Genomic DNA, 25,713 nt, shown 5'->3' with positions numbered 1-25,713 from the left:
CTGGCCCGGCCGCGGGCTGCCGCGCTGCCCGGGCTCCCCGCCGGCTTCCCCCATCCCCACGCGCCGCGCACACCTCCTCCGCCTGCCCGCCCGCCCTCCTTCCCCACCTCCGCCCTCCTCCTGCTGACGTCTGGCTCTGCCCGGCTGAAAACTCCGTGCCGCGGCGGATGCGGCGGCTCTCGGCAGCGCGGCGGCGGCAGGAGGAGCAGCAGCAGCAGCGAAGATGGTGGCCGCTCCGTGCGCCCGGCGGCTGGCGCGGCGCTCCCGCTCGGCGCTGGTGGCGGCGCTCACCGTGCTGCTCCTGCAGACCCTCCTTGTCTGGAATTTCACCTCCCTCGATGCCGGCGAGGAGCAGCGCGGCGGCGCCGCTGGCCGCGAGAAGCGAGACCACGGCGGAGACCAGCGGGTGCACCCGCAGCGCCGCGGACCCGCCGCCCCGTACGGCAAGGCGATGGTAGGAGCGGGCGGGGGCGCCGAGGGGGGGTGGTCGGCTCCGCACCGGTCTCACAGCATTTCTCCGCGCTTGTGCGGATGGGACTGCCCGGGTGCCGCGGGGAAGTTGGGGCGAAGCGAGAAGCGGTCGCCCGGGGATCGCGTCCCCCCGCTCCGTGTAGGCGCTCCCGCCGCCGCGCAGGTGCCGTTGTGCGGGTCTGGTCCCGCCGTGCGGGCTCCCACCCACGGCCGGGGTCCTGCTGCACGTGCAGCGGCCAGGGAATGGCCTGGCAGGATCCCGTCCTGCCCGGCTCTCCTCCGGCACTGCCTGCGGCAGGCGCTTCAGCATCCCCGAACTTCGCTGCCCCATACCTTTCTAAGGGTTTATTTTACTGCTACTTTGTTTTTTCCACCTGAAGACTGCACAGGCGCTATTCTTTATTGCACAGCTCTCTCAGGCCCAGTAGGTGACAGGCAATGAAATCTCATGCAATCGGTTTATTAACCGCTAAAAACTCAAGGATACTGAAACTGCCGTCTCGTCCCATCTCTTACCATTTCCTTTTGCACACTCCCCAGTTTTCATTTAATTGACTCAGGCCTGGAACCGCAGCAGGGTTGCAGAGCTGGTCCTATTGCCAGTTGCATTTCTGAATTTTCTAATAGGCACGTGAAAAAGCAAATGAACAGGTTCTTGGTCAGTTAACGCAAACCTCAGAAATGAGCGTTTATGTGTACTACCGGCATGTAGTATTTTTCAGCTCAAGAGAAGCTTCCTTTGTTTTTTTCATGTAATTCTTTTTCAGTAGGCTTACATTAAATAAGTGTTGCCTCTTAAAGTATGCATGCATATTTTTGCCTGGTTCTGTATTTCTGTTTGTGTCTTGAGAGAGAAAGCAAGAGCTTGGGGCTCAGAGGTGACTTGCCTTCATAAATGACTGTGGGTGTTTCAGCCGCGGAAAGGCTGTAGAGGACCCTGCCCTGAGCACACGAGTGCTCCATCACTGATATTTGGGACAACTTTTCTGAAAGGTAGTACATACCCATCCAGTGTGTGCAGATCTTGCTGTGCTTTCTAGATGTGAAAATTAACATTTCTGCTTACTGCATTCAATTTTTGTCTCTACATGTAACCTTATCTTGGTACTTGCTGTGTTCATAAGCGTAACTGCTCAGAGTCCACTATTTTTTTCTCCAGTACTGCGCTCTCAGCTTCTTTTCCTGTCTGTCTAGTCTTTTTTCTCTTTCTCTTCCAGCTTTTTTCCTTGGTCTCCCCACTGTCGATTATGGCAGGTTGGTCGGTGCCCGGTCCCTGGGCAGGCAGGGGGCTGGGAGGGGGACTGCATCTGGCACTCCAGCCCCAGCTCACCAGGCTTTCTAGGAAATAACCCTCTTCTGTGGGCTCCAGGGCAGTGTCAGAGCGAGTACTGTGAGCAGTTGTCTTACAAATGTCCTGGCACAGCATCTGGTTTGCGCCCGGTGTGCTGGAGCAAGCGCCAAGTTCAGAGCTGAGAGCTGGTTGTTTGTGTGCTGGTGACATGCAGACACAGAATATGATTATTTTGATGCTGGCAGTTATGAATCATGCCTTTGTGCATACAGATTCAATTGAAGACCTAAAGATGGAGCACTGGGGTTCTGAATAGAACGTGTTTTAAAACACATGCTGAGTGTACCTATTTTTCCCTTGTTACCTAATGACTAGTGTGGATCATATGGGGCTGTCCTACAATGTCTGACATTGGTAGTAAAAAAACCAACAATGCTCAAGACAAGTGGCAGTGTGCTTGACAAAGTGCTTTGTCAAGAGGTGATTTGGCAATACTTCTTCAAGATGACTTTATGGTACTTGCGGCTTTGCTTAATCTACACACCGGGGAAGTGGTCACCAGCCTTAAAATTACTTTGTCAGAATAGAAAACCCCACATTTAAGCATCCGTCTATTGATTAAAATGTGTGCTTGGTGGAGAAGTGAGAGGGAAATTGGATTTGTGCAGATTTCTGCCTTAACAACCTGGCAGCTTGCTTAAATTGGTAGGTGAAGTTCTCAGGCACTCCTGATGTGTAAATTTATCTAATCCTACCTATGTTGGCTGTCTCTGGCGCAGGCCCAGTTTTGATTTCAGCTCAGTTCATGAGGAAGATTGCTGTTTAATGCAATTAGACAGTACAGAATCAGTAAAAGAATATTTTTTTCCCTTGTTGCTTTGTTTCCACATTACAATGTGATTTATGTAATATATGAGCAAAGTTACCCTTCTCAGTCCAAGTTTCCCATAGTTTGTGTGTGTCAGATTGTTTTGCAACAGTTGAAGAAGCTGGCTGGTGTAAATACAGCAGTCCCATTATATCCAAATGTCTTCAGGTTAAGTGCATCTGAGAGACTCTCCAAGGATTTTTTCAAATATTCTTGCATTCTAACCAAAAAAGAGTATTAATTTTAATGTGTCTTTGCTCTGTTAATGGAGTGGTGTGTTTTAATACATCTTTGAGGAGTATTTTCTCAAAAGGCTGCTAAGTGTCTGTGACTTGTCCTTGATCACTTTTTTCACGTTGAAAAGTTTTTAACACATGGGCATCCAGCTAACTGCCTTTCTAAGAGCCCTAATGCTAAATAGTTATGTGAACTGGATTTTGGACACTTTGGAAAAGATCGAGCTCCTCAAACGTATGACTGAAAGTTGCTGGATGAGGTTATGGTGGTTTTATTTATCTAGGATTTTTTCTTTGTCTCTGATCTGTGTATATGACTGAAATGGTGCTGCGTATTTGACTTTGCTGAGCTGGACCTAAGTTAAGTAGTGTGAGGGTCTGGTAATTTGTGTCAGTGGGAAAAGAAACCATAATCCTTTGAAACAGGTGTTTAAGAGGTATTTAGATTCTTATTAAATGCTGTCAGATAAGTGTAATAAACAATTCCATTTGGAAAATGAAATGACATTGTACTATAGTAAAAAATGTTGCCACTGTACCTGCACGTAATTGAATATGAATTGCCAACTTGGCAGGAAGAAACAATTTTGAATTGAGCTATTTTGCAACTGAAAACACTCTGGGCTGGATCCCCTGGCTGGCTACATCTGGAGCTTTCATTACTCATAAGCAGTTTCCTGCAGTTGTTCCATATTTAATTAAACCAGCTTATAGATAGCTTTAAAGAAGTATGAAGTGTATTGTTAACAGTGATTTCAGTAGGTGCTTGCAACCATTTTTGTAGCTGTTCATCACCCTTTGCACAAGCTTTATTCATTCAGCAAAACTCAGGCATCGAAAGCAAGGAAGAATTAAGCTACCCTCTGAGAATGGGTTGATTTTTATGTAAGGGTCTTTATCTTTGGTAAGTATAAAACAGCTTTTTGCAAGAATACCATAAGTATGCTGCTAAGTCTCAGGCTGTTTTAATGCAGCCTGCTAGCGATGGTGGAAGGGACTTGTTGGTGGGTGTTGCGTGTTGGGAGCCCAAAAGGTAGGAAGAAGGAATGCAAATCCGTGCTTCAGGGTAGCTGGTGATGAAAGCGATGTGACAGCAGAGCATCTGCCGTGGTCTTAGCTCACACCCAGTGTTGCATGGAGGCAGTTATGTGTTGCGGTGATGTGCTTTTGTTACCCAGCTGTGGTCTCTGCCTCGGAATTAGGTGTTGAAGGCAATGTCTGTGGGTACATAATGCTCCTTAATGCCTTTTGGCACCGTTAGGTTTTCATTGCTGCCTGGTTTACTATAAAGGAAAAATGTCAGTGCGTTGTTACTGTGTCAGCTGAGTGAAATACAGCTTTTGCCTGCTGGTGTGGGATCAAAGCATTTCTGTAGTCTAAAATTTTGTGTATTCATTGTAAAGAAATGGCGAGTTTCTTTCAGCATGCAGCTGTCAACCGAACATAACTATCAATAGCTCAAAATGTTCAAAACTGTAAAATGAAAAGAGAGAATCATGTGTGTGGGAACAGTAATGATTACCTGTTTTAACTCCAGTCAAAAGTTAATCAAGGAAGGACAGTCCTGAAGATCAATAGTGCCTCCTCTCTTAATTTTAATTTCTGTGGTGGGAAATGTGATATTTCTTCTTCTCTTGGGTATGTGGAGGATGAGATTGGATCTACTACTCCTCCATGGGTTCATCAGCTGGAAGCGTTCAAGCAGCTTGTATTTATTCTTGCTTGTTCCTTGTTGTCATTTCTTCTTATCCTTGTTCCTTACCTCTTGGAGATACATGCTGAGCTCCACCAGGTCAAAGAACAAGAAGCCAAAGCCAAAAGTTATTACAATGTGTGCTTGAGCTCTGTAATACCTGTTGGTTACTGAAACCAGGAAGGGCATCCAGCTGCTACTCTACCCAACACTAACAATTATAAAAACTGATCAGTTGTAACTGGAGGAAAAGTATCAGCAACTCTGTAATGCTGAATTGTACAGCAGGAAAACCTCAATTTCTCTAAAGTCCATCCATCAAATATTTCCTGTTGCCTTCTCCAAATGCTTCCACAAAGTAAAAACAGTGCAGAAGTCACCTTGTGTATCAGGTAGAAGCCTTGTGTGTTTTCAGGTTTGGAAACAACAGTGTTTTCTTTTGAAGAGTATTTGCCCCCAAATGTTTAGATCTGCAGGTAGATTCCCAGTGCTTTTTTGCCAGAAACACACACACAGCCTGGACCTACACATATCTGGGACTTACCCTTTGTGAGCATCAGTGTATATTGTCTGTGTGGGAGGTATTTAATGAGAGAGTTTCAGTACAGTGCCTGCATTGAAGCATAGCTTTGCACTGGAGTGGTAGCAAGGTTGGTATCGAAGCAGTCTGTGGTTTGGGCAAGAAGCTGGGCTACCACTGGAAGATTCACTATAGTTTCTGGGTGTTCACTTTGCAAAGTTGCACTTAAACATAGAATAATCTGTCAAGATCCAGAAAACAAGAGATTTCAAGGAAAAAAAAATGTTTTGCCCCTAATTTATGCTTTTTGCTTAAATGGGTGAATGTAGAGGTTCCATATATGATGACACAAGCAGATGGTACCTGTTTATAAACATCTTCCCCTTGAAGTAGCTTGTTGATGTAAACATGTGGCCTCAGTTGTCTCATCTATGAACACAAGAGATAACGGGGAAAAAAGGTTTCAGAAAAATTTCCAGACCTGAAAGGTGCAGGGGAGCTCAATGTGACCTAATCATTTATGTGTTAAACTTCAGTCAACTGTGAATCAACCTGTGGGAACTGGGTCCTCACTTGTGTTAGTTCACCTGCTGGTCTCAGTGCATCAGCTTAGTTAAGGTACCTTAAGTTGTGAATAAAATTAATGGCATTAAGGTATTAGATCTCAAAAAATGTAGATTTCCTAGAGAATGGGTCCATAGTACTGACTTGACCATTAAGTACAGTTTTGCTGGTTAACAGAGGCTTAATCATGCTGCAGTACAGCTTTAATAACAGTTGAAAAGGAGAGTGGAGTCAACTAATCATTTTGTAATGGGAAAGGTGGGAGACAATACATCTGCAACTAGAAGCTGCATAACGATTTTTACGAAGTCTTAACACGTAACAAGGCACATGTTAATAAAACAAACAAAGCTTTTCACTAACAGGGAACTAATGTATGCATTATTTAAGAAGAGTATTAGAACCAGATTAGATTGATGGACTCCTGCAGCAGTTACCTCGTTAAGCATCTTCTCTGTGGGGATGTGGGAAGGTATTATATGAAATGGATCTATGTTAATTGGTTATGCCATCGGAAGTCTTTTTCAGGCCACTGGTGTATTTTTGTTGTGTTGGGTTTTTATTCCTTAATGTATGATGGGATTTTGCAGATGTTCCCTTTTATTTTTTGAGCAAGGGAAGACCAGCTGTTGTACGGGAGGCATACAAATCCCATTTACTTTTAGTCAGCCACTGCAAAACAAATACTTTCTGGTGTAAAAGGACCTCATTACCTGCCACATGTCTCAGCTGTATTGAGAGATAGTTTTCTAAATATGTTTTCCCTTCGGCATTGAAAGTCCATGGTATGTGATACAGCATCTTATTAGTGCATAATCAAGGGACAGGAGTACAATGAAAGCATGAAGTGAACTTAATTTGTAGGAACAGCCAAATTATGTAACCTCAAGGATTAATTTTAATCAGATACTTCCTGATTTTTCTTTACAGTGTTAAAATTATGTCTGGCACATCACTGGAGCTCTTTAAATGGGATACAATGTCCTGTATTTTTTCTTCTAATTTGGCAGATGCAGGAGCATCCCTGTACCAATACTTGCAGGATGCATCAGTGCTGGCATGTGTAACTACTTGGATTAGTGCAGTTTGAGGAGCAGCACTTCCAAAGGTTTGAATCTGATTTTTAGACTTGAGAACCTCAGTCCCTCTTCTTTTTTTTTTTTTTTTTAAAGTAATGGTAGGCCTTTGATGCTGTGCCACAGAGTACATGTTGAACAGGAGAGTGCTCTGTGGGAGCAGGGAAAGGCAGAGTCCTGGTTGCCTTCTCCCATCAGTAACTTCTTGATGTCTGTAGCAAAGTGTTTAGAGCCACATTGCTGAAAGCAAACTGTAGTTTTGGTGTTATCAGTTATTGGCTGTCCGGACTAGTCCTCTTTAGTCTGATAATTGTGGTTTCTTGGTGTTTGTTTTTTTTTTTTTCTCTAGAGGAGCCAAGTCCTGGCAGGTTCCAGCTTTATTTGTCCCTTTTAGGTTTGGAGCTGATGATTATGGCTGTCCCCTTTGGAGCACTTAAGCCCGGGCTGAATCTCACAAACAGTGGGGTGCTAAATTCAGGCAGTCTAAGGCCTGAATAGAGAGAGATGAGTGCCTTCAGAAGGCAATTCTGCTTGTTTGAGGTCTGAATCTCTGCAAAAGCCTCCTCTGCCTCACTGAGGGAAGGGGGCCAAGGCAGTGATGCTCAGATAATGGCCCTGCTGTGGTAGGAATCCACTCCTTCACATGCAGGGTCTGCGGTTTCTCTTCTCCAGTCCTCAAGGTGTGCTTAATTAACTTCCCATCTTTCACGGAAGTGGTGTGGGTTTGAAGTAATCAGTCTTTGTGAAATAGTTTGACATCTTCAGCAAAGACTGGGACCAGCTTGTCAGCTGCCAGGCATTGGCATAGCTCCATTAAAGTCAGTACAGACCAGCTGAGGATTCTGGACCCACAAATGTAATTATTGTTATAATAATAGCATCAAACAAGTAATCATTATTTTTACTCTCTCTTTTCATTTCAAAATGAGAAAATGATTTCCTCTTGGATCAGTGAAAGTAATTTACATTATGCACAATAATGGTCTACATGGAAATATAATTATTATTCATTTGTATGGCACCATCTGGGCACTAGAAGCTTTACAGTCATGTGAGGAAAGGTCCCTGCCTTGAAGAGCTTACAGGCTGAATAGCAAGTATGGCTGCTAGTGCTTAACAAGAGTCACAAGTGTAACTTGCAGTATTACCAGCAGGGACCTGTTCAGCACAGGACTTCCACAAACTCTCCTTCAGTTGATTTCTACTCACAGATCAGAATTCATCTGTGATTGGCACTGTACAGCCTAAGGGTAGGATAAGTCAAAGGATTGATTAGTGTGGATGGATCAAGAAAAAAATCAAGAAGAGGCTAGTATTATAAATTGGCTACCCAGCTGTTTTCAGGCAGGTAAAGGCGATTTCCAGGCTTCACGTGGAAACAGAAAGTGGTCTTGAAGCCTATGTTTCCTGTGGAGTTACTCCCAACCTTTGCATCAGATTCAGGACTGAACGCTTTAATGAGTTTGAGTATAAGCTAGAAGTGAAGGGACCAGGCTTTTGAATTGTGTGGATATAAAAATTGAGCAACTTCTAACGTTGCTTAATCTTATATATGGTGTAACCTTGCTGAGTTCATACTTTTACGTGAAGTACCAAAAGGGTCAGTGCAGGACACTTAAGTCATGTGACTTCTTATTTTTAGAGATGATTAGAGGATTCCTCCAAGGGATGAACTATTTATAGCATGTCTATAATTGGCTTCTCTTTTTTTCTTTTTCTTCTTTTTTTTTTTCTTTTTTAATTTTTTAATTTTTTTTTGTGGTAATAAAATGAAAGTTCACAATAAATGAGTATCAGTTTAGTAAAAAAAGTTAGCTAAAAAGATTTCACACTAGCGTGTGGTTGACTCTGAGGTCAGATCTTGAATACTTCCCACATATTTTGTTTTCAAGCTACTGTTCTATTGCTGTTCTATTATTAGAGAGTAAGTGGGATGCTTATTTAAAACAATTCTACAAAGCTGAACGGCACTGCAAACTTTAACTTGGATTTGGTTGAATGAGTCATGGACACTCATTTTTACTTCATACTGCAGCCTTTGCTTGTCCTTCAGATGTACTTTTACAGTTACGTTGGTGGAGTCTGAGCATTTTTCTTTGAGTTGGTGCTATTCGCTGCCTTCTTAATGGCGAATTTTGGATTCCATGCTCTCTTAATTTCAGTGGTCTTCTGTTCTTGAAACTCAGCCTGTTTGTAGTTAGCTTTGTTCTTTATAATTGAACTTTTTGATTCAGGAGGATATATGGTTCAGTTTAAACATCATCTTTTGGGAGAAAAAGCAATAGAGGTCATGTATGTAGCGACTAAAATGAAGCAAATTCCCTGAAGCTATATTCATCCCATTGACCCTTTGGTGGGAATGAACAGACAAACCTGAAAAATTACATTTCCATGGCAAATTTTTGGTTCTTCAGAAATATACAGCCACAAGTCATAGCAGTGACTAGGGTCCTTGTCATGGGTTGTTCTGTAAACTTGGCAGGAGGACGACTGGTCACTCTTGAAGACGAGCCTCACAGCTGCCAGGGGCATCAGTTATCTGAGTAACTGAAGAATGTTTTCCTCAATCTGGCAGCGTACCTGGAGCTGCACCTGGCTAAAGGAGGGACATCTGCTGGTTATGAATATTTAAATTGGACTTCTCTGTAGAAACGGAGTGTTACCAGAGGGGACTGGGGGCATCTTCAACCAGCATGTGAAGAAAAAATAATCTGTTGTCAAGCTAATAGTACCTGGTAGAAAAAAAATACACTCATGAAAAATAGCAACTTGTTGCCTGCAGAGGTACACATTTGGGTAGCTGGAGATAAATTTAGGCACGTAATTATATTGACTTGTATGCCTACAGGCTTGCTTATGCACTTAAAACTTTGTATGTATGCCTGACACAGATGTTTAAATATGTAAATACAGATTCAGGTGGCTACCTTAAGGCATCGAAGTTCAGCAACTTGGCCTAAAGTATGTAAAACCCAAGCAAACAAGCAGAAGAGGAGTAAATGTAGTAAACAAAGCTGTTAGCTTGTATACACCAGGAGAATAATAATACTTTGCACAGCTACTGTGCCTCAAATTGCTTATGCTTTGGCATTCACTTGAATTGAGTTTAGTCACTCAATTGCATAAATAGCAACTTGGAGGTGCTGTCTGCTAGCAGCATACATGGAGCAGTACCTCAGCAATGAACTAGCTTTTTGGCAGTCTTAGAAGAAAAGATGTGCAAGTCTTCAGTGCAATATTTTGATAAGTCACTGGTTCTTATTAAAATAATAATTATGGTGATAATTATAACTGTAGTTGGCTCTGACTGAGCTGTTGAGTAGGGGGCGGCGGGAGGAGGATTATGAATATTCTTGTAAAACCATCTGAATCCTGCTCTTTTAGCTCTGTGCATACAGATGAGGATGTTTGTGTCTGTATTTCTGGCACATCATGTGCCAGTAATGGCAGTGCCCCTGTGCTGTGTGTCGGCTCATAGGAGGGAGCTGGAGATTCCTGTGCATTCTGCCTTACAGGCTGATCATCATCCCTGTGGTCTTGTTTCTAATAACACAGATATGATCAAAATAGGTGATAATATGCTACAGCAGTATAGTGATAAAGTGGTGTAAAAAGCTCATGGCTGGCTGGCTTTCTGTAGTTAACAATGTTTGTTGTGTCTGTGCCTTCTTAGCAAGATTATGTCATCTTGCTCCCAAAAGCCCAGGTCAGGCCCTGTTAATGTTGAAACCAAAACAAAGTTTCCATTAGCAGGTAGCACTCTAGCTATGATGACACATTCTTGAGCATTTCTAATCTAATTCCGTATTAAACTTTTACAGTAGCCAGGCTGCCACTGCACTACCTCCTGTGCTAAGTGACTGCAAGTGATTAATGACTATTTATGAGACAAAGATGGTCTCAAACATCCTCATTTTCCAGACTCTGAACAGTGATTTCCCCTGCTCACCCCCAAGGCCCAGTTATAAAATACGGCATTTTCTGTTCTGTTTCTTTTGAAGCTGATTTTCCTCACCCTTGGATATCTAAGAAAAGCAAACAGCACTGGCCGTTGCCTGCCCCTTTGTACAAAGCTGCAGTGTGCACCTGGAGTATGAGTTTGGGGATGGTTGCTCCCCTTGCTTTGGCCTTCAGCAAAATGGCTTATGAAATGGGCAGGAGAGTTCAGGTTTTAAATTGCAAGACAAGTTTCTGTATGGGAAACAGCAGAAAGTTAGAGGTCAGCTGTAAAACTCTGTGGGACGTATGGACGCATCACCAGTTTAAAAATTGGATAAACCTAAATGCATTTATCATGCTTTGAGAGCACAGGAATTTTCTAGAAGTGAATTTCATAACATGTGCTCATTTTGAGAGGGAGTTGATGCAGAGAAAGTACAAGATTTATTTGGTGTTTTGGGTAGGTTCACGTAGCCCAGGTCTTCAGTTCTGCAGTTGTCGTGGGATCCATGGGTTTGTGTACATATTTCACACAGTAGAATTCAACCCGAATGTATATTATGTGAAAGGCTACAAGGTGGGGTTTTTTTTTGCCTTTATACAGCCAAATATATAAGTAAAACGTGCTTTACTTGATTTTTTGACAAGTTGGACACAGTTACTTAAAGTAGTTTGGTTTTTGCTTGTTTTATTACCATCACAAGTGCGTCAGACTGAACAATGATCTCATGCTGTCAGGATGTTATCTATAGGGTATTTTATTCTGTAGTTTAAGTCCTTCAGGGGATTTTAACTTTCTAGTTCCACTGATGTAAATTCACAGTAATTCTCATGTCAAGGACCTATGAATGAATGTAATTGTGGAGGAAAACAAGAGTCTTACAGGTCAAAATGTTCTTCAAGGACTCTATATTTGGGCAATGTGGACATTTCAGCAACTGATGGAGCATTTTGTTGCTTTTGAAGTGTCACTGTAATTTTGTAATGAGTGTTCAACAGTCACGTACTATATTCTAGATGCTTTTCTGTTTGTGGAGTGTGTGTTGCTTGGAAGGGGTAAGTGAAAGGAAGCCCTTGAATTTTATTCTGGCCTGGATTGAACTTCTGGGTTGTGTTCCAGTTTAGATATCAGCCCTAGCCCAGCTTTGATCTGAAGTCTGCCACCTAAACAAACCTCCTCAGTGCTTTGAAGCCTTTGGTAGTTAATGAGCAAGGTGTTGTTTGTTTTGCTTATTAGTAAATGTTTGTATTTTGTTGTTAGTTTTAACATGGTCTTGTGTATTAAATTCTTCCTTCTTGAACAATTCAGTCCTGCAGAGAATAAGCTCTACTTTGAAGTCACTTGGAGTTATGGCATGGACTTAAGCAGCCTTGGTAGCACAGTTGCTTAATGTATTAATGGAATTGGAGAGAATAGTACTTCAGGTCTCTTAACGGACAAATTGGTAAATAGTAACTCCATTATGGAACACTGTTATTCCTTTGAATAACTTGGTAGGATTTTGTTCTGTGCTCACTGTCATTGGTAACCTGTTTTCCTCCTAAGTTGTAGTTGTCCAGTTTGAAAGACTTTCTGGTTTACTTAAACACTTCTGCAGCATTCACCTGTATTATGCTGCCTGCAGAGAGCAAAAAGGATCCTCAAATGTTTAAATCTGTTGCTACATTTAGGATGATAGTTTTGTAGTGATGTGGAGATGCTGTAGGTGTTTGAATTATCACTTTAGTAGAGAGTTAGTGGTTTGGTGGTTTTTGGGTTTCCCCCCTCCTTGTTTACTAGGTTAAAATGTACTCAGGGCTCGATTTTGCAATTCTTATGCAAACAGAGGCACGCATCCTGGTGCAACTGAGTTTCTGCATGTTTCTGTTGGCAGTGGTGGAATTATTTAACAATTATTGTCCATTTTTAGTGATTTTAGGGGTGATGAAACTTACAATTCAGGATTTTGTAAAGACTCAAATGTAAAGGTTGCGCAATGTTAATGATTTCATCCCAGGCTGAATTACTAAATGTGCTCACGCACGAGGACTCCATGCTGACTTTTGCATTATGCTTGATGCAAGGAAAGACTATGTTGATGGAAGGTGTGTTAAATCATCTGTGTTGTATTATGCTTTACCTCTGGCACTCAGCTTTTAAGAAGTCATGTGCTTCAGTATGTGTTTACTTGTGGACTTTTGGGCCAGTTTGAAAGGAATGGGTGGGGTTTCTGAATGGGTTTAAGATGTCTGTTTTGTATTCAAGTGGATTACCTGTGTTAGAATTTAAATGTATTGGGTCCTACTTAAGGAGATAACCAATTTACTTGTACATGGTGGTCTGCCTGGGGATCAGCCAGTGTTAGGTTGAACTGCAAACATTTATATTGAAGGACTGTGTTGTATTCTGATCAGCTTGTACAGTGTGTCAGCTTTAACTGTTGTTTAACAGTATTTTTAATGGTTGGACTCAATGATCTTAAGGGTCTTTTCCAACTTAAATGACTCAATGAGTCTAACTTTGATGAAAAGTAAACCAAAATCTCAGGGTCTGGAAAAAAGGTGTTGTGTCTAAGGCCGTGTGGCAGCAACTGGATGTGGATTTTAACTCTCAGCTTTAGAAGACACTGCTTGTGTGGGCTCCTCATGGAGGAGAATATGAAGCTGGCTGTCTCTGCCTCCTGTTAGTCAATTAGAAGGACTAAGTCACTGGATAGTGGGCCTGGTGTGTGTGTAGCTCTTCCTGGCAGACTACAAACAGGCATACTGAAGCTGCACTGAATGGCAATGTTTGCCAAACATCCTTGTCAGATTTCCATTTTTTGGGGGGGCAGCATGGAGAAAAGGTGACTGTCTTTGATAGAACAGTCAGACAGAGGAGTTTGAGGGTTTAAAGGGCATTCATAACTGGACAAGTGACTCATGAGGAATACCATGCAGGCATATAGAATGTTGGTGGTGGCAGTGTCCCAGAGGATGGAATGTTGTTGGTGGTTTCCCAGAGGATCAAATGTTGTGGTTGTGTTGTCAAGGCAGAATCTTTGTGGTGTCCAGGGTTGATAGCCCATACACCAGGACGGGCATATAAAGGGCTGCATGGCAACAAGGGCCAGAACAACCTGGAGGCGACCAAGCGGGTGAGCAAGGGCTGAGGCAAGAGGGCAGGAGGAAGGCAGGGAGGGGAGGGCCAGGCTGCAGGGCCTGGGCAGGGAGGCCGCAGGTGCCCAAGGTGCGGCAGATGGTGGCTGCTCCTCCTTTGACTTCCAGAGCCAGAAGCTGCCGGAAGGAGAGGACCAGAACACAGTGCACTCCTGACCTTGGCCATGCAGCCAGACATTTGCCACCTGCTGCACGGGCACAAAGTTAAGTCACGGAGCCTGGCAGAGCCCTGGGCAGGGGTTGCCCATGGTACACCAGTGTGGCTGCAGTGTATTTTTTTCTGCCTTTTTCAGACACAGGCTCAGACAGGCAATGGACCAGCCCATGGTGCACTCCTGTCCTCAAGTCACATGGCATGAGATTTGCTTCTTTCTAGGAAGGACGCTGACACAAAGTTAAGTGTGGCAGAACCCTGGGCAGGGGTTGTGCATGGTGAACAGAGGTGGCTGCTCTGCAGTTATGTTGCCTTTTACAGCCCCAGGCACGTAACAGGACAGGATGAGACCACAGCACACTCTGGTCCTCAGCCACTCAGGCAGAGACATTCGCTACCTTCTATAAGGACAAAGCAGATGCAGGCCCAGACAGCAAATGAACTGGACTGTGGTGCACTCCTGTCCTCAGTCACACAGCATGAGATTCGCTTCATTCTGGGAAGGACGCTGATGCAAAGTTAAGTGATCTAGTCAGTCAGAGCCCTGGGCAGGGGTGGCCCATGTGAATGAGGGTGGCTGCTGCCTTTGCTTGTTGTCCTTCCAATTGCAGCCGCAAGCCATGACCCGGAGTGGACCAGACCATGCTGCACTCCTGTCCTCAGACACACAGAGGGAGAGACTGTCTGACCAGCTTGTTTACATGCTGTTGGGAAGAATGAGGACATTGACAGTGACAGGACACAGTTGAAAATGTAACTACTTGACCAAGGGAGACCCAGACAGGACAGGACCAGACCACTGCATGCTTGCTCCCTTCTCTGGGCAGCTGCTCAGCCAGAGATTTCTGTAGCCTTCAACAACAAGGAAGCCATTGACCTAAGGACAAGGAAGCACAGCCTGCGTCAGCCTGCACCTCACCATGTTCCCTCAGGAGCTGGAGGCCATTGACAAGGGAGCTCTGCGCCACTCACTGTCTCTGTGAAATTGACCTGAAATAAATTTTTCTGATTCGTGAACTGATTCTTCTGCTTTGTGTGGTCTTTGGGGGCAAATGTCCTGGGCCTTTTCCTTTTTATCATACAATTATAGAATGTTTTAGGTTGGAATGGACCTTCTAGTCCAATCCACCTGCAATGGGCAGGGACACCTTCCACCAGACCAGGTTGCTTAAAGCCCCATCCAGCCTGGCCCTGAACACTGCTAGGGATTGGCTGTTCACAGGTTCTTTGGGTAACCTGTTCCAAAGGCTTTAAGTATTGGAAAGCTGCCGTGAGGTCTCCCTGAAGTCAACTTCGTGTTGACTTTCAGTCAAGGATATACACTTGAAACAGCAAAAATGATGGAGATTCACCTAATCTTGAGTAACTCAAACAGACAGTGAAATTCTAGGTGTTACAACAGGCATTAAGCATTTAGTACAATGAGAGATGTCCTTATGTATCACTCCTGGCTGTTCTAAAGCAGCATGCATTTTTCCCAGGAGGTAGGATGTTGTTGGTGGTGATGTTCCAGAAGATAGAATGTTGGTGGTGGTGGTGTCTCAGCACATGGAATGTTGGTGGTGGCCATGTCGCAGCAGATAAAATATGCCCATGGCAGGGGGAGTTGGAACTTGATGATCTTAAGGTCCTTTCCAACCCTAACTATCCTATGATTCTATGACTTGTGGTGGCAGTGTCCCAGCGATAGAATGTTGGTGGTGGCTGTGTCCCATCAGATAGAATGGGAAGGGAAGGTGTATTTGAGGAAAAGCATGGGTTTTTGCCACAGTGTCTGTTTTGACTGTTGTACTTAGACTAAGGGCCTGTGTATCCATGCTTTGTTGTGACAAATTCTCATTGCAATACCAGTGCAAAAGCAGCTGTTTTATACAGCTCCTGTGAGTTAGGTTGTTTGCCCACCATAACCCCATGCACCTTTCCCAGAAGCAGACAAGTTGCTCTCCTTGTTTCAGTTTCAGAGTAAATTTGAGCCAAAAATAAACATGACTGTTGACAAAACAGTTGCTAGTCTTTAACCTCCCCAGGTGGGTTGTGCTAGCCTCTTCCTGCTGTAAGAGAAGAGGCACTCCTGCTTCAGCTCTCTTATAGCCTCTGCTTTGGTGGGATGGATGGTCCAGGTCTGGACAGTGATGGTAACCACTTAGCAGTTAGATTTTGTTACTAGTGTTTGCCTGGCTCGCCCGGCAGCAGCTGTTTCTGTTTTAGGGCTGTTGGTGGGAGGGAACCCATATTCTTTTTCCTGCTGTGTCTGTAATCAGGTTAATTTTTTGTGAGCTGCACACATCTGTAGCATAAAACATGTGCTCAGCCTGGAGGTATTCGATGGAAAGCGATGTTTCCCACAGCCTGGTGTTCTCTTGGCCTTAGCAGAAGCTTGTACTGCTACAGTCTTGCACATTTTAATGGTTCAGCACTTGATATTTTGAAGTCCTTTGGTTTGCACAAATGAACATAAATATGAGTATCTTCTGAACATACCTAATGTAATGCAAACCTAATATTTCTTGTAGGACTATTAGTCTCCTTAAGTAGTCCTTTCATGTGTTTATGAAGGGGAAAAAAAACCCAACCCCAAAATCTTTGGCTATTCTGCTGCTGTGTTGTGAGCAGCGAGTCCTTGAGAAGAAGCTTTTCTATGATCTCTAATGCTCTAAAGCTAGCTGAATAAACAAAATAAACATGGATGTTTCCTCACTGGTGATGCAGTTCGTAAGACTACACCACTAAAGGCATTACTCAGCTGCAGTTTTTGTGTGCAGAGATCTGTTGACCAGACAATTCAGTCTTGCTCAGAAAAGCTTCCTGCAAAGTTGAATGGGTTTGCTGAATAATGCTTTTTGTGTTAGCAGCTTATTAACCACTTAATGAATTACCCAGATGTGTTTAAATTAGCCAAAAAGCTGTTTTCTTACCACATGGGAATGCCACAAGGACACTGTGGTGTGCTACTGAGTTTGTACGCTGTTCCTGGAGGAATGGGCTGAACAGTGTGAACAGGCATTGCCTGCAGTTCTGGGAGCACCTATTTGGCTCGTACGAGAGTGAAAACACAATCAAAATCAATGCCGTATAGAAGCCCTTTACAGATGTGTTAATTCTGGCTAAACTTAGGTTATGCTAATTTTAACAATTCTGTAAGAAAAATCTTCACACAACAGAAGAGGAATAACTATGAACTGGTTGCAGTCTGTATTTAGTAACAAGGCAACCCTTTGCTGCTATGCTGACTAGTCTGCCTTCTTGCCTTCTCTTTGTCCAATTATTTTACTTGTTTGGACATTTTTTTTGGGGAGATTAAGATCTTTAGTTTGTAGAACAGAGGATGAGGATGTAGGTGGGATGAGGAAGGCAGAAGGCTGTGCTGCTATCCAGCGGGACCTGGACAGGCTGGAGAGTTGGGCAGGGAGAAACTTGATGAAATATAACAAGGGAAAGTGTAGAGTCCTGCATCTGGGCAGGAACAACCGCAGGTTCCAATATAGGTTGGGGAACGACCTGTTAGAGAGTAGTGTAGGGGAGAGGGACCTGGGAGTCCTGGTGGACGGCAGGATGACCATGAGCCAACACTGTGCCCTTGTGGCCAAGAAGGCCAATGGCATCCTGGGGTGTATTAGAAGGGGGTGGTCAGTAGGTCGAGAGAGGTCCTCCTTCCCCTCTACTCTGCCCTGGTGAGACCGCATCTGGAATATTGTGTCCTGTTCTGGGCCCCTCAGTTCAAGAAGGACAGGGACCTGCTGGAGAGAGTCCAGCGCAGGGCAACTAAGATGATTAAGGGAGTGGAGCATCTCCCTTATGAGGAAAGGCTGAGGGAGCTGGGTCTCTATAGTTTGGAGAAGAGGAGACTGAGGGGTGACCTTATTAGTGTATATAAATATATAAAGGGGGAGTGTCATGAGGATGGAGCCAGGCTCTTCTTAGTGGCAAACAGTGATAGGACAAGGGGTAATGGGTATAAACTGGAACACAAGAGGTTCCACTTAAACTTGAGAAGAAACTTCTTCTCAGTGAGGGTGACGGAACACTGGAACAGGCTGCCCAGGGAGGTTGTGGAGTCTCCTTCTCTGGAGACATTCAAAACCCGCCTGGACACATTCCTATGTAACCTTATCTAGGTGTTCCTGCTCCGGCAGGGGGATTGGACTAGATGATCTTTTGAGGTCCCTTCCAATCTCTAGCATACTGTGATACTGTGAAGTAATGCCCAGTTCTTCAGTGAACCTGTGCCCCAGCAGTGGATGTGCCCTGGGAGCAGAAGGTGCTTCCAGAACGCCCTGATCTTAGGCACCATTTCCAGCTCATCTGGGAAATGAGATGGGGTCATGGTTTGTGTAGTAGGTGTGTGTTGAGGCTTTAAGGCAGGCTTGAGCAATCTGACCACTTACACCCTGCTTCTAGCTATAGGATCTGCTGTTGTGTTTAAAAGCAGTAATTATGAAAAAGTCTACCTTCTTGGCACATGTGTGCAGGGACTGTTTTCATAACTGGTTTAGACTATGTGTTTTAGGGAATTCAGAGGTACCAGTTGCTATTGGAAGGAAGATAACTTTAGTCACCTGGCTCATGAACTGTTAGAAATGACCCATGTGGGATGATATTATCTCAGAGCTCCTGATTTCTCTTACTGCTCTATTAACTCTTGACTTGGTAACTTTGTTGTTGCTCTTATCCCCGGCTCTGTTTTCATTGAAAACTTACTCCTTTATTCCCACATCAGGCTGAGCTTGCTGTGGCTTAAGGCAGTAGCGCATGGAAACATTCAGTTGCATGTCCAATTGCTGCAGTGTGGCATGGCTGCTTCCCAGGGCCCACATATGTGACTCATTGATTGTACAAGGTTGTCCAGTGCTTTGCTAGAGTTGTATCAGAAATGCCAGAGGCTTCAACTTCAGCCACCCCTCATCCCACACAGCATGTCTGATTCACCTGCAAGACAACTCATCACTGGTGCAGAGATGAACTTTCTCTTGGATTTTCCCCCTGTGCATGATGGGAACTTGTTTTCATGTTCATGTGTGTAGTTCCTCTCTGCTGGCATCTTTTTTCTCTCTAAAGATCAGTTTTCCCTGCTCCCCCTTTCATTTTTTATTCTCACTGATGTGCATCTTCTGTTTCTCCTTTCCTTTTCTGAACAAAGAACATTTCTTGTTTCTAAGCATTTGAGTAACTCAGTTTTGTTCCCTTTTTGCAGGGATAGACCAACTTTGATCAACAGTAAAAGTAATGGTTGTAGAAATTCACATTGTGCACTTCTTGTGTACTCTATGAGTGTCTTTTTAGCTGGTACTTAGCATATTGCTTCTGGAAGCACATTTCTGGCATGTAGCTTTTATTTGTGAAGCCAGAGACCTTGGCAAATGCTTCATGCTCAGTAGGAACCCACAGTCCTTTTAGATACTGAACAGTATAAATAAGGACTTATCAACATGGGAAAGTGATGGCAAAATAAGCAAAGGTGTGCATTTAACCCTTGCTAGTTTAGTTAATACTAAACTTTGGTTCTGCATGTAGGGTGCTGTTCTGTAGGGTTGCTTGATCTACTCTCAAAACTGTTGAAGTTCAGCTGATGGGTTCAAAGCCATCACATAGGAAACAGGTGAGGATTAGTTACTCTGGGCAAGTCCTGAGTGCATGACTTGTTCCAAAATAGCAATAATTTTTATCCTTTATTCTTTGTGACTAAGTCAATGATTGACAGAAGTGTTTATCTTCAAAAAAGTTGCAATTTATAAGCATGTTTTTCATGAGTAATTTTAAACTAGTATTTACATGTTATCTAGAGAAACTGTTTGTTTCAACTTTAAATCTGAATAGAAAAATGACATTTTTCTGTCTGCCTTGAATACGTTACTGTAGTTTCCTCTGATGACAGCTGGAGGGGTCAGAGGTAATAGGAACTGACACAGACTAGTACTAGGAGGTAATTTGTGTCTTATGTTGTGCTAAGGTAGGGTTACTGTGCTAGCTGCATCTGTAATGCAGCCTTTGCTTACTTTGGCTGATTTATAATGTCTGACTCTTCATTTTGCACTGATGGCTTTTTTGCACCATGACTGACATTTCTATACACAAAGTCAGTGCAAATCCTGTGCCAGCCTTATGCAAAGGTCCTCATCAAACCATGCTGTGAGGTAAAAGCCGAACAAGCAGTGTAAAGGAGTTTGTTATGGCTTTTCACTCCAAGGTGAAATTTTATGCTAAAATAGAAGATACACTGGGAGGTCTGCTCTGAAGCCTCTGTAAGTAGAAGTGGAAATGTGCATAATGGGGCACATCTTTTTCAGCTGGTTAGAAAAATTAAGTTTGACAATAATGGTGACTGGAGGAAAATGTGTTGAAGTCACTATGACTGAAGTCTTAGGGTCCAAAGTAATGTGCTTTAGGAAATAGCTGCTGCATTCATATTTTTAGTCAGTCAGAGCACCACCTGAGAAGGTATAGAATAGTTAAGGTTGGAAAGGACCTTAAGACCATCTAGTTCCAACCCCCCTGCCATGGGCAGGGACACCCCACACTAAACCATGCCACCCAAGGCCTGGTATCTGAGGCTATGGAAAGTCCAGAGTGAACTTGCTGCAGAAGCAGGATAAAACATGCACATTTCCCCCCTCCATTTCCCTGGAAATTGCTTCTTTTACATGTGTATGTTCTTTATCATACCAGCTGCTTTAGGGGAAGCATCTTTCTGTATTGCTTTTCAATACTAGTAATAGGAAAAGGCTGGTGGTTACTCATATGGATGTTAAAAGAGCCATTGGGAACAGGGTATAGCACATTTCTTATATTTTGTAAATGTTGTAAAATAAATTTCAGCTTTGTCTGGGTGTGCATCTTCTCAAAGAGTGGTGAGGTTTGTGCACTACAAGGGTGGCTCTTAAAGGAAGATCAGAGGTCTTCCAGAGGTAACTAGAAGTTAGTACAGGTATCACAGGGTAAAGTTCTGTGGTTGGCCGTAGGGGACACATCAGTGCAGGTGGTGTGTTGGAAGGTCAGAGGGCAGACAGAGACAGTGGAGTCCGGGCGTGAGGTGAAGTACTGTCCCCAGGTACACGTGTGTGTAATTCATCCACATCACTGAGCAGAAACGTTACCAGGTGCTAATGTTTGTTAGCTATGCTCAAGGACACTGTGCTGCTTGATACTTCTAACTTTAACCTTTCCTAGATCACTTAAGATTAAACTAAAATGAAAGTGTCCACTGTCCTTTAGTGTGCAGTGTCCAGTGTGAATTCTCAACTCCTCTGAAGCTGGTGGAAAAACTCCCTATTACTTTGAAGGAGTTAAGATTTCGCCTTAAGGCTTTTGTCCTTTGAGTTACAAACTCCTGGCACAGCTGTGAGACCTGGGATATTTAGTAGTGATTAGTGGTGACTGGCTGCAGTCAGAGTCACCTGGAGGATTTCACCAGTTTGACATTTGTTTTCTAAGCTCTAGTTGATGTTTCCTTTAACATTTCTTACTCAAAATCAAATTCAGTTTTGAGTCACATTGCTAAAGAGGCATTACACATTCTGCCCTTATCTAAAGCTGTGTGCCATGACATGACATTTATAAGATGACAGATGCATGGACATGTTTAGGGTTCTTCTGCCAATGCAAAGCATTTATGGATTTTTCTCACTGCTTATGAAATGCACTTGTCCAAACATGGCATAAGCAAATACCTTTAGAATAATTTTTTTTCCCTATGCCCCACTTATCAACAAATCAGCCAGCCTTACTTAGATATGCATAGGTACGTATATGCATATATACATATATATTTGTGTTTGTATGTGCACATTGTTCATGGCCTGTTCAAAAGTTCGAGGGAGGAGATTTCTTGTAGTGTGTAAGAGCTCAAATGGTTAATGCTTTCCCTGAAAAGCAGTAGAGTGTCAGTCAGTCCCAGTTACTGTATAAAGAGACAGATGCAGTACTTTCATGCTGCATGAAGCAGGTTCAGATTCCCAGTGAATATTGTGCTTTGTTGCATAGAGGAAGATGAGGACGTGACATCTGTAGGGAGTGAATCTTGAGGAAAAATGCAGAAGATAAAAGGTGACATATGTATTCACACTGGGCTCAGGTGTTGGGGAGGATGGGCTGTGCGCAGTTGTGCTGCTCTGACAAACTAGCTGTTTGATTCTTAACAAAATTGTTGCTATTAGTCTTTTGCAGCGCATCCAAAACCTCCTGTCACATTTGATTTCAGGTTAAAGCTGCAAAGCCTTCAGGTTTTTTTTTTTAAAGCAACACACTTAAATTTTCTTCAGCTGAGGAGTGGTGTCTGCCTGCTGCTTTTTTTTTCCTTGTTGTAACTTTTCTTCTTGGTGATTTTTAACAAAACTTGCCAACTAAATTTTGTTTCATGTTTGCAATATGACAGACTACATCCTTGGCACAAACTCTGTGGAGCTGGAACAGAAAGCACAATAAAGGAAAGATCTGGAAAGGAAAGTAGCCTTTATCTAAAACAAATGTTGATAATCCGGTGACCTTTTTAACAGCATAGAAGTGTGATATCTTGTTATTTATTTGCAGTCTCCTTGGTTATTGATGTCGTCAGTGGGATCCTACAGTGGGATTCTACCCATCTCTTGCCATTTCTGTGTTTTTTTCTGCTCAGTGTGTGTTATCAGGAGTTCAGAGCATAAACAGTTCAGTTTCTGCAAAGGAAAATGAAGTCTTGCTAATCTGCTAGAAGTTATCATTAAAATACATGATAAAGAGGTGAAGAATTATGAGGCTGCAGTGTAGTAATAAGCGGTTCCTTTCCGGAGCCGTTGACAAGACATTGCTAGAGAAAGTAAGTTGTCAGGAAGTGAGGAGCAGCATCCCACCATGATTAGGACTTGCCTGAAAGATTATAAATAAATATTAAAAATAAATAATCCATTTTTATTGTTGCAAAACATCTGTTGAGGGTTTTCTGAGGTCCAAAAACCTGGAATAAGTTTGGTAGGCACTACTGAGAGAGGGTCTGCACGCACCTTAGTCCATGTGACAGCTCCTCTGTCCTTATGTGCATGAGCCCACTCCAGAGAAACAGTGTACTTTTAAACATCTTAACATTTAAAAACAGCCCACTGTTGCTTCGTGGGTTGCTCCCCACCAAGGTAACTGTGCATCCAGCAGCTGCTTTAGCCTGAAGCAGTGACTTCCTGCTGCTGGGAGAGGAAGTGGGCAGCAGAAGTATGGAAGAGGGAGGGTTACTGGGCAAGCAGGGAGGGTGGGGGGAAATCCAGGGCAGAAAGGATGTAGCTTGTCTGTTGTAATGAGTCTGGTAATTTTATTCATATATGCTCTTGAAAATCCTGTGGATATTCTGACTTGTGTTTATCCGTAGGGGCTCAAGGGGAGGCTCTTGCTCCTCTCCCTCTCTCTCTGGTCTTGGACCCTGAGAGTACCCTTCCCGTGCCAGACATGTTCCCCAGCCCACATCCAGAGCCAGTGGGTAGCCAACATGTCGCCTTCCTCATCCAGTTATTGCATGTGAAGGATTGCTAGGTCTCTGCTTAAAATCCAGGTTTGAATCTAGAGCTGTAGAAGTTCAGGAGGAGAGGAAAACAGGTTTGACTTTCAGTTTACACTTTGTGTTCCTGCACAGCAAAACCCCAGAAGGATGAACAAAGAAGTAGTCTCATTCCTTCCGGTTGGAGCTACTATTAACGTTTGCGTTGAAGATGTCTGAAGTAGAGTTGATCCTTTTTTTTTTGGTGTGATTCTTCTAATACAGACCAGTAATTCTGTTCATCAACAAGATGGTAACTTTTTTTAAAAGCTGTATTAAAAATCTCCTTGCCAAAGAAATAACTAATCTTCCTTTCTTGGCTTGATTTCCCCCTCACCCCTCCCCTCCACTTTTAAGACATCTCAAGAAGTCTGTTCCCTGTACGCATGAGTTGCTTCTCAATACCAGATGGGTCATGTTGTTATTAAGAAGAGATTGAGCATCCTTTTAGTAACAAGTTCTTGGAACATGTTGAGGATACATGGTATATGGCAGAACTTAGTAACCTCAGTTGAGGTAATGACTAATCAGAAGTACCACCTCAGATGTAGGGCTGCGATGCCAGTTAAAACCACACAGGAACTGATGCACAAAGTGTCTCTTGTTTGTTTTTTATGACCCTGTATTTCCAGTTGCCTGTTGGCATCTTTCTAGCTTGAAAAAATTGAAAGGTCGGGTATGACAGCAAAGTGTAACCTGCAAAGACATTACTGCCTTCTCTTTGAAAATAAAATGTGCTTGCAGTTAGGCAAACATAGTATTTTATGCCCTCAGTTAAGTCCTGTAGTAAATTCGGAGAAATACAGGATGACATAGCAAGTGAGGTGCTGACCTTGTTAGTTTATCTTTGTCATCTGGCAGTTTTTCAGAAACTACCACTGTATGCATTATTTATTCACAGCTTTAATATTCTTGCTGCCACCTTACAGTTGGTAGTGTTTTCTAGAGAGCTTTAAACAATACTTAAAATGTTGTATGTTAGGGTAAAAATATGTAGTGAATCAATCAGTGTTCATGGTAAAGCAGCCAAAGATACGTAAATTAATGTGATGTGAATACTTTCTAGTGTTACAATTTCAAATCAGTTTAGAGCCTGAACTAAAATTTTTGATTACTAAAGCATCAATAATTTATTAAACCTTGAATTTCTGAGTTTTAGCAATAATTTCAAATGAATGTTTAAAGTTGCAGTTTAGGCAGTCTATGGAAGTTATCCAACACCTCTGCAGTAACTTTACCTTGGTTAAATTAAATGTAGAGTGATCTTTGTGCTTGATTCTGGGAGAGAAGTGAACTTTACACTTAAGCCGTGTGTGTAAGACTATATACCTATGACTTTTGTTCTGCATAGCGCAGAGTAGCTTTTCTCACTGTCCTGTGTCTCCTCCTGAGTTCAGAGGCTGTTACACTTCATTACTGAGAGTGGTAGAAAGGCCCAGACGGTGCTGTGAGACCTCTTGACTCTGCAGGGTAATACTGGATACAGGGGGACAGGACTCATGAGTTTTGCTCTTGCTGACCTTTTTTGTGACCTTCACTGGCCTCTGTGCCTCTCTTTCTTTCAGCATTTAGTCTTTTGTCTCTATGGATCTTGTAAGTTTTCTTTGAAGCAGGAATGTTATTTTACTCTATGCTCAGCACAGAGAGGCCCCACTCACAGCGGGGTTATTTGGGGGGCTTTTGTGTTACGTGTCATGACTGGTCTGTATTGAATAAAAGGCAAAGTAAACAAACCAAAAGAGGAGAGTGTATGTGTTTCTCATTTGAAGGCAGATTTCTGCATAAATATATGTTCTTCAGAAAACAGAAGTGCCACAAAAGAAATACTCAGGTATAGCTTTCCCCATGTTTCAGTTTTCTTTCCCCCTCCTCCTCCATGTATCTAAATTGTCAAGCAAACGCCTCTTCCAAACCACTATTTTGCTATTTGGAAGTATGCAATTGCTCCTAGAATTTTTATGAAGGGAGGGTTGCTTGCCCAGTAACCCTCCCTATCATCAGAGGCAAACTGCTTTCTTCTCATCCAAACTTCCTGTTGTTTGAGGTTTTTCTTTGTAATGAGCTTGGCTGCAAGACTGTTAGAACTTTGTGGTCTCCTTTGTGTGTTTCACCTTTGCATGCTTCTTTCAGATTCTCTTCAGAGCTCTGTCATCCTATTTCTGTCTATAGAAATATTCTACAATATACTCTCTAATAAGAGTTTTGATTCAGTTAGCATTTCGTGTCTCCCTGAAGATGGATTTACAGACACTGACTGATGCATGTGTCTG

At 43.0% G+C, this 25,713-nt stretch overlaps 1 protein-coding gene across 1 annotated transcript in view; it reads left to right on the top strand.

The window, feature by feature from the left end:
- Nucleotides 1–217: 217 nt before the first annotated feature.
- The window catches only part of XYLT1 (xylosyltransferase 1), a 193,993-nt gene continuing 168,497 nt past the window's right edge, over nt 218–25,713 (top strand). The window contains exon 1 of the mRNA XM_080619390.1: nt 218–454. Coding sequence (XP_080475516.1) covers nt 224–454 — 231 coding nt within the window. The 5' untranslated portion in view covers nt 218–223. The remainder of the gene's footprint in view (nt 455–25,713) is intronic.

The sequence above is a fragment of the Psittacula echo genome (assembly GCF_963264785.1).
Source record: "Psittacula echo genome assembly, chromosome: 5".
NCBI classification, from domain to species: domain Eukaryota; kingdom Metazoa; phylum Chordata; class Aves; order Psittaciformes; family Psittacidae; genus Psittacula; species Psittacula echo.
Note: the sequence above shows the minus strand (reverse complement) of the source record. Positions and strands in the feature narration are given on the sequence as shown.